Source organism: Chrysochloris asiatica, unplaced genomic scaffold (assembly GCF_000296735.1).
Source record: "Chrysochloris asiatica unplaced genomic scaffold, ChrAsi1.0 scaffold00124, whole genome shotgun sequence".
Taxonomy (NCBI): domain Eukaryota; kingdom Metazoa; phylum Chordata; class Mammalia; order Afrosoricida; family Chrysochloridae; genus Chrysochloris; species Chrysochloris asiatica.
This window is the reverse complement of record NW_006408642.1, coordinates 7,896,960-7,906,424: the sequence shown is the minus strand read 5'-3', so window position 1 is coordinate 7,906,424 and position 9,465 is coordinate 7,896,960. Positions and strand designations below refer to the sequence as shown.

General features: G+C 47.1%; 1 protein-coding gene across 1 annotated transcript in view; it reads right to left on the bottom strand.

The window, feature by feature from the left end:
• Window positions 1–494: 494 nt before the first annotated feature.
• Window positions 495–9,465, bottom strand: part of CCDC12 (coiled-coil domain containing 12) — a 79,350-nt gene continuing 70,379 nt past the window's right edge. The window contains exons 3-7 of the mRNA XM_006868805.1: window positions 2,844–2,923; window positions 1,788–1,849; window positions 1,544–1,578; window positions 677–753; window positions 495–577 (exon numbers count right to left, since the gene is read on the bottom strand). Of these exons, the coding sequence (XP_006868867.1) occupies window positions 495–577; window positions 677–753; window positions 1,544–1,578; window positions 1,788–1,849; window positions 2,844–2,923 (337 nt within the window). The remainder of the gene's footprint in view (window positions 578–676; window positions 754–1,543; window positions 1,579–1,787; window positions 1,850–2,843; window positions 2,924–9,465) is intronic.

The following is a 9,465-nucleotide window of genomic DNA, read 5'->3' as shown; positions in this document are numbered from 1 at the left end:
ATTTCCAAGCTGTTCTACAGACCACTGCAAGGCCTAGGCCTGTGTGAGGTTTTAAAAGAACTCTCGCAGGTTCTGTTTTCAGATACCACTGTTAACCATGATGAACCAACTGTTCGGGACCTAGACTCACTCCTCCAGCCCAACACAGGGCTTAATCTTATTAAGCACTGCCTCCGCCCTATCTTGGGACCCAAACCCATAGCATCCCCAGGGCCCAGGAAAAATTGGATAGATTTCTGTTACAAACAGGATTTTGCCTGCCTCTTTTTCCTGATATAAAAAAAAGTTCAAAATATATACAGGTGTAAACACTTTGGCACACCCAAAGTTGTTACTTGCTCTAACCCTTTAGGGACCACCTGGCAAGCAAGGATCTGACTGTACCCTATAGGAGTTTTGGACATGCTAAGGCAGGGAGTCATTGCTCTGAAATCAAAACAGGGGTGGTGGCCAGCCCAGCCCCACCCACCTATAGGGAAGGGGCAGGGCCCACCTCAGTCGGAGTCGCAGGCTTCCTGTTCAGCAGTGGCATCCATTGCAGAGGCCAGGCTGTCCTCCTGGCCTTTCAATCTCTCACCTGGGAGAAATGGCAGACAGGCGCGAGGGCTGGAGAGAGGTTCTGTGATTGGCCACCACCCAGCGGGCAAGGACCCACCTCACCCGGCCCTGCACTTACGGATCAGCTCAGCAATGGCTCTCTGCGTCCGTTTTTCTAGTTTCTCCAGCTTCTTGGCCACGTCTCTCTTGAGGTCCCTGAAGCAGGGAGGTGGGGTAAACTGGAGGTTACAGCTGGCCTGGGGAGAGGTCAGGAAGCTCCTCTCTCTGTCTGCACCCTCCAGGACCCAACAAAGTCCATCCTCTCACTTTCACAGAGGTGGGGACTGACACCACAGACCCAACTGGCACAGGGAACTGAGGCAAGAGTTTGCAAGGGTGCATGGTTCCCTGGGGCCACTCATCTAGTCCTCTGAGGCACGGTCACTGTGAACTTGTTCCTCCTCTGGTCATGCTCACTTCTGCCACCAAAGGCTTCCAGAAGTGCAGGTGCACACAGTCTGTTCTGATTCTGGATTTCCTGGCACACATGGTCTGTGCCTTTGTTTCATCAAATTAATTCAATCTTAGCTGCCTTCTCACAATTGCAAACCTCTGGCCCAAGGTAGAATAAAGAAATGGTCTTTCATCCCAACTCAGTCATGGGAGCACTGGAGGACGATACCCCCATTTCATCAATGGGAAACTGGGGCCAGAGGGCAACAGGCAGAACTGGTACAGATACCCATCATGCTGCTTCTACCCTATGGATTCCTGATGGCAAAGGTCCTCATGCTTCCAGACGGGCCTTCTTGAGGGGATGACAGTTTTTCTGTCTGCTGAGCCCTTCCCCACAACTTCTCTTTCATCACTCCATTTACATCCTTATCAGCACGTATTTCAGACGGTAGTCATCCTGTGTAGCACCTGTTTGCACTCCCCCACCATGAGACCTGACACCCAGACAATCCCAGTCAGTCTACACCAATCTTCCTTGGGTGACACTCACCAATCAGGCTTCCGGGGAGCGAGGTTGGCCAGGTCCTAAGGAGGGAGGAGGTCTATGTCAGAGTTCAGAGTTTGGGCCCCAGGGCAAGTGGGAAGACAAGGGACAGAGATAAAAAAAATGAGGAAGAAGAAGAAGCAAGGAGGTGAGAAGGTAATGAAGACGTGGGGGAAAGGAAAAAGGCCAGAGGAAGGGCAGTTGAGGAGGGGAAAAGGAAAGGACTCAGACACAGTGAGGGCGTACTTACCACTTCCTCAATGACAGGCTCTGGCTTGGCGGCCTCCAGCTGCTCCTTCACCTTCTCTTCCACTAGAGGGAGCCAGACAACAATGCAGCCTTTCAGAAAAGAGCTGCACACTCCACAGCCACATGGGACAGCAGGGAAAAGACAGCTAGCAGATGGCCTTGCCTCTAATTTCTCCCCTCAGCCCCCACAGAGATGGGACCTGGGTTTCCCTGATGAGAGCAATCCCTTGGAATGAGGTCGAGATGGTAGGGGGCACTCAGCTGAAGTACACAGAACCCTGACCTCCAGCCTTAGACAATAAAAACAAGAGAGTTGCCTGCATCTACCCAAAGCTGTATGATTTTGTAAAGTACCTTGTGGGCTGACTTTTCCTACAAACACCAGGGCTCCAGGCCTTTTGAGGGGTTCCACTGGGTTGTGGGCTAGCAGTGGCTTTTCTTCCCATCCACGGTCAGATATGTGCTCCCAAGACCAGGAGACAGTGACATCCCAGCTCTACCCAGCCACTGCACAGCACAGCATGTTCTGGGTGGTGTGAATAGGAGGACCCTGTGCTGTGGGGACAGTCACCAGAGGGGAGCTCGATGAGTTCTCTCAGTACACACCATACTTCCTCAGGGTCCTTCTTTGTGTCCCTCTAGCCACAGGTATGAGTTCATACTGCCTTCTGATCCCAACGCACAGGACCAGTTCCCCATGCCTTTCCTCTGTCCTGCCTTATTGTCCCCGACTGTGCAAGATGCTGGCCCCCTTAGATCCCAATCTGCCAGCCCACTGCTGTGAATGCCTGAGTGGTCAGCCCCCGTCAGGGTCTCTCACTCAGAGTCACCCAGGGCTCATAGGACCTACCACCCTGCCCTGCTTCGCAAGGGCCCCAGGGCCACTTCCACGTCTCAGCCTGGAGTGGCCCTGACAGTCTCTCTGCTGTCACCAAGCCATTCTGTGCATCTGTGGCGAGCCAGTGAGACAGGGGTGACTGGAAGTCTTCTCCAAGAGAGACCTAAACCTGCTGGACACAAATGGCAGTGTCACAGGGGTGAGGGGCAGTCCACCTACCTGCGATTGGTTTGGCCTGGGGTACCCTCCTCCTCTTCAGGTCCTCATCCTCTGGGACATAGTTCCTCAGCCTGAGTTCCCTATGAGAGCAGAGAACATACAGAGATGAGGTCATATGTGTGACAACGCCTGATTCACCTTATACAACTCCCAAGTCTAAGTGTAATTAACCCACACACACTGCTTGCTTCCAACTCTCCTCTGCAGATGGCCTGGTGAAGAGGGAAAACAATGGGAACAGAAGCATCATTGGGACCAGCCTCCCTCTCTGAACCTCAGTTGGGCTGGCTGTTCTCCTAAGAATGACAGGATTATAATTATCCCCCACTCACTGTCTTATCTATCCTGCATCATCTCCACTTGTCAGTTAAGAGAATGGAGCGCCAGAGAGATGACGCTATTTTCCCAATGACACACAGCAGTTGTTGCAGGGTCAGACTCCTAATAAGGAGCAACTCCTGAGCTGATTTACTCCTAAACCAGACGTGATCCTGTTCCAGCTCAAGCCCAGCCTCCTCCCCAGAGCCTTTATGCCCTGGGGTCACCGCCAAGTAATCCCTCTTGTTGTTGTTGTTAAGTGCAGTCCAGTTGGTTCCGACTCAGTGACCCTGTATAGGGTTTCCTAGGAGGAGCTGGTGTGTCTGAACCACCAACCTTGTAGTTCAGTCCAATGCTTATCCTATAGTGCCACACCAAGAGTCCAAATTCTATCATGTGATCTCTAACATTATTTCTATTATCAAGTTCATATCTTCCAATTGTTTGTCCTGAACTTCATATTCGAATCCCCAGCAATGATCAACACATCTTGATTGCATGCTTGATCTATTTCAGATCCTGGACTGGGTTTCTAAGGCTGTAAATCTTTATAGAAGAAAACTTAATTGTTCTCCTAAGGAGCGACTGGTAGATTTGAATTATTGACCTTGCAGTTAGCATCCCAGCTCCTCAATCCCTCATACATGGTGCCACAGGTCTACATGTACTGGGCCAGGGGCGTGTGATATGTGGGGACTTCCACGGGGCACAGCTGTCTGTCTATAGCAAGTAGGGATGCTGAAGGAGTCCTGTAGGAGAGGTATCCAGGCCTGAAGCCAGAGAGGACAGGATCAAGGCACAAAGCACACAAGTCCCCACGGAGCCCCAGCACTGCAGGGAGCGGCAGCCAAGGGCTATGAGGACAAGCTGAATGGTGTGCAAGGTTGGGAAAGCCTCAGGCCCCCCGGACAGTGTGATAATTCCACAGCTCAGTCCGGCAAGGGGCCCGAATCACAGGAGCCACACACACTGGGACCTGGCCATGCTTTTAATTTTCCTTTCCTGTCTCTTTGGTACCAAGAGTCACTGGTTCAGCAGCTTATCTGACTTGCAGTTCTGAAGGACAGAGGCTACTTCAGGCCTCCGTTTCCCCAACGTGTGTGCTGCCTGGATACAGTCAAAGTTACATATCTGCTAACCCCCACACACATAGAGCCTGCCAATAGACGGCCACCCTGGTGAACTCCGTAGGGTGGCAGGGAGAGTTGCTAGGGGGCTTCTGAGCTAAGTAAGAAATGCTGAGACAGATATCTAGGCCCTAATGGATGCAGAAGTAGCCCCCACCTGCCAATCAAGTACATGTGGGATGTGGATCCTCCTCCTTCTCCGCTTCTTCTATCAGGCCCTTTTGAGGACTATCAGCCTCTCATAGCATCCTGAGTCTCCAGGGCAGGGAATATCTTCCCACCAAGAGGCCTACCACTGTGAACCTTCCCTGTGGACTACACACAAGAGGTCCCGATGCCCTTTAGGCCCTGGAAGGCAGGATTTTTTTCAGAAAGAAGACAGCTGTTGTCTGTGGTCACACAGCTGGCAAGTGACAGTGCTCTGATACCCAACTTTCTGATGCCAAATTTAGTTCTGTATTCACCAGCTCCAACTGGCCCGACCCCACCCCTGGCTCACATGCTATCTCTCTCCCCTCCTGCCGGACCCTTGGAGCCTAGTCCTCTGAACCTGGGGCAGTACCAGCATCTCATGCATGCAGTGCCTCCCCCAGGGAGCAGGAACAGACACCCCATCCCTAAGCCTGTGGCATCAGACCCTGTGGTCACTGAGCAGAGGAAGGGAAAGTAGATTTGGTGCAATGACTTTCTTTCACATCAGGGTGGAGAGAAAAAAGGAAGAGAAACTGGGTGTGGGGGGAAAACTGCAGTGATCAGTGAGAAAAAAGTTGGTGCTCTGAGACACTGGCTGTGGGAAATTGTGAGAGGAGAGGAGAGGAGCGGTGAGAACTGTACTCAGCATCACAGTGGTAACAAGTACCCAGCCTGCACTGCTGCCAGGGCTCCAGGAGACCAGCCGAGACACTGAGGTCATGGCAGGGGCACGGAGAAGCAAGAGGAGAGTGGTATGACTGTGACTTGTGGGCTGGCTGGACAGCACTGCCCTGGCATCCTGCCATCTACCACCCTTAGAGCCTGTAGAACTGTTCCCGACTCTGGGTCTCAGTTTCCTCTATAAACAATCAAACCATGCTGGGTATATCCAGCATTGTCAAGCTAGGCACAAGCCTTCTCCGATTCTCTCTATTAGCACTAATAAGACTTCACTAATGAACAATTAACCTGCTCGTCACCCTTACCCCACCCTACTACTAACGGGCAGGAGTCCTTGAAAGAGGTCATAGGACTCCAGGTTCTGCTCGGGTGCCTGGCCTTTCTTTCCCATTTTTAAGTCCCCTAGACAAACAACCTTAAAACAACTCAGATGAATATATATATTCAAGTTTTAATATATCTAAATATATTACGTGATATATTTAGGACTTGAGAGGCAGATGTGGTGCTGTGGGTTAATGTGCCAGACTACAAAGCCGTCTGAACTGCAAGGTCAGTGGTTCAAGCTCACCAGCTACTCCTACGAAACCCTATATAGGGTCACTATAGGTCGGAATCGACTCAACGGCAACTTAACAACAACTATCTATAGAGGTCACTTTGAATCACAAGGTCAATGGTTCAAGCTCACCAGGAGCAGCTCCTCTGAAACCCTATACAGGGTTGCTATGAATCAGAACCGACTTGACGGCACTTAACAACAACAACAACAATCTATGGAGACAAGTTCAATAAGGTGAGCCTGACATTTGGCACCTTTTTCTTAAAAGCACTTGTCTAGTTGAAAGCATGGCTGAAAAGCCAGACTGGAAGTGTTTTGGGCAATCTCGTGGAGACTATCTTGTGCTGGAGAGATAAAAATTAGTACTTACACAGCCAAAGAGCAGGGTTCTAGCAAACCCCCAGGCTTTCTGTTGTGACACTTCTCTAGACCCTCCCCCTCCTAAGAATAGGGGCGAACCTGAAACAGACCACTGTTCATACGGACTGAACACAGTTTTACATTGGCAGGCACACTTTCTGACCAGTCCGTCCTGTCAGGGAGGCAATGTAACTGGGCACTGGAGATGGGAACCTCTTCTCCTCAGTCCTAAGAGAGTGGGTCAGGGCACACCCCCCAGCCTTAACTAAAGATGCTAGAGTCAATTCTCTCAAGAGGAAAAGGAATTACTTGGAACCTCATATTAGCTCTGCAATTTTTTATACACAAGATCCAGTCAAAGATATGGGAGATAAAGAAAAAGACAACAGAAATGCAACCACAAGAGTTCCAGATAATGGAAATGTAAAATAATTGCAGTTAATAAATGTTTAGGAAAGTATACCATAAGATGGAGAATTTCAGTAGAGAGCTGGAATCTGCACAAATTAATCAAATGGAAACTCTAGAAAAAAAAATATAGACTGGTGGGTGTAAACCTGATGTGGACAAAAACTTTCTGGATAGGGGAAGGAAAAGAGAAGACAGGATCCAACTCCCTGGGCCCTTTGTATGCCTAAGGCAATGCCTAGGCAATGGGCCATACTAAGTGTGGGACAATCCCTAGCTTTCGAAGGTGCCAAAGACAGAGATATGAAACACAGCCAAGCCAGAATCCTTCAGCCAGCTCTCACAATCATTCTAAGGCTAAGAAACAAACACTGAGTTCTGTGCTAGGTAATCTGAAAGTTACAGACAGGAAAGCTCCTCAACCAAGTGTGGTGATAAGCCCTATCTATGGCCATCCCAACAGTGGGATTCCATTGGGACAATGACAACACTTTCTGAACTTTTGTGGAATGAATGCTAAGATGTACTATTAGAAAGAATACTATGAAATCATAGAATGACAAGCTCTCATGTATATAGATAAGTATGTTATGTGTGTGTTGAAAGGAATATGTATGTTTGCGTGTGAGGGGGCTTTAAAATATTCATGGAAAAAATAAAATTAAAAGATAATACATTTTTCCATGAACTTTATGAAACTCCCTCTTATCTCTGTAAAGCTTAACTTCTGGGAGGAGCCAAGAAGCAGCTCACAAAGATGGCCTCTCAACTAGGATGATAATGAAGGTTAATTTCTTTTTCTCTTCGTGCCTTTTAATATCATCTGAACTTGAACACAACTCCCTTACATAACCAAAAGATAAAGTCAAAACGTGGAAACAACCTAAATGCCTACCAACAGATGGATGAATAAACAAAACGTAGTATACACACACACACACACACACAATGTACTACTAGTCAGTCAATATGAAAAATGAAGTCTTGATATATGTTACAATCTGGATGGAGCTTGAAGACAGTATGTTGAGCAAAATAAAGCCAATCACAAAAACACAAATATTGTATGTGCAATTTCACAAACACACAAAACAAGAAAAGGCAAATGTATAAAGACCAAAGTTTATTTGTGGTTACCAGAAGCAGAAGGGGGGTTGGGGAGAGGTAGCTAAAAGTGCTACAAAAATTGCACCGATAAAGGGAAAAGCTGGACAGTCGACTGATTATTTTAAGTGCTATCAATAAATTATGCTTCTGTCAAAAGTTGAATTGGCAAAAGTTGTGTAATAATTCAGAGGATAAAGAAAGGCAGCTGCTGAGGCTACTCATGTACAACTAAATACCTCAGAGGGTTTTGGTCCTTTGGTTTGGAGATTCAGGGTCATGATTTCATGTCAAAATCCCATGAAATAATGTGTTTAGTGCTTCTGTTCTACCTCCTAGTTTGATGTGCAGTGCCTAAAATGTGTAGAGTCCTAAAAGCTTGAAAGCAGTCATCCAAGACACAACAACTGGTCTCTCTCCAGAAGGAGAAGAGTCAGGAATAGGAAGAGGATAGGGAATGTATGGTGAATCGTCTCCATGACTAACTGCCTCCTTTGGCATGAGACCAGAAGAACTGGACAGTGCCTGGCTATCATTATCGAACATTTTGATGAATGATTCCATAGAAGACTCCTGAATGAAAGATGGGGAGTTCAGCAATACCACAGAATACCAGGTAAAGCAGGTTCAAGGCAGAGCTCCAAAACTATGAACCACACAGTTAGGAATATTTTTAAAGTTTGAAGGCTTATAACTAGTGGAACTTGTAGCAAAAGTAAGTAATCACATACTTTTGAATCTGCCAGGCTCAGTGGCCCAGAGCTTGGGCGAGACCAAATGGCAAGACCAAGCAGGGAAGCAGACCCACCATGGACTAACACTACGGGAACCTCAGAATAAAGTTGAACAATACACTTTGTCAGTTTTGCTTTGTTCTGATTTTTTTTTTCTGATATCTGTTCATTGGCCTCCCACTGTTTACACATCTCCATTCTGGTGATTTGAGAGGGTGCCTGAGCAAGTGGACACCCCCAACCTCACCAGCGGTGGGTTCTTCTGCCATGTGTGCACAGATACTCTGAGTCCAACAGCAGTACCTTAACTGTTTTTCAATAGTGAAAAGGCCAGAACAACAGGTGTGGCAAGGGAAAGAGAGTTTAAAAACAAAACAGGCCAAAAATTAAATTAAATTCTGAGGTATAGCATAACAACCAACAGTGGCACCTTGAAATCTATCAAGCAGCTTTGAAGGCAAGAAGCTGAAAGAGGACATTAAAGTCATACTCATATTAGACTACAGATTTTTTTCTTCTTTTTCTTCTCTCCCTCCTCTCCCTTCTCTGTGATTATAGACTACAGTAGCTAATCTAGTTTTTGTTGTCTTCTTTTTTCTTGTTTTTTTTTTTTTTTTGCTGTTGCTGTTTTACACTCCCTCTTGTACGTTTGGGGAACTCCTTCTCTCCCTATATTACCCAATAAGGGACAGCAACTGCTGCCATACAGTCAAGCTACAATCATACTCTATAAAACACCAAAATTCAGGTAAGAACCAATACCAACTGCCACATACCTGGAAGGCAGACAACAACTGTGAAAGTTACTCTGAGTTAAGCAATAAGAAGAGTGAAAAGGGAAGCCCACATCCTGATCACATCTACCAAGAGGCAATCAGAAAATATAAAAAATATCAAAACACACACTCAATTAAGTATTAAGGCCACAGATAAACACTCAACATGGCCAAGAAGCAAAAGCAGATGACTATATAAGCACATGTCCAGAAACAAGATAAAAATGCCTGACACAAATGACCTAGAGGTAGAGCTGGACTACATTCTGGAAAGAGGGCAGGCCTTGGAAATGCCTGAGAAGGAATTCAGAAAAATGATTATAAAATGTTTCAAAACACTTTACAATGGAGTTGAGAAAA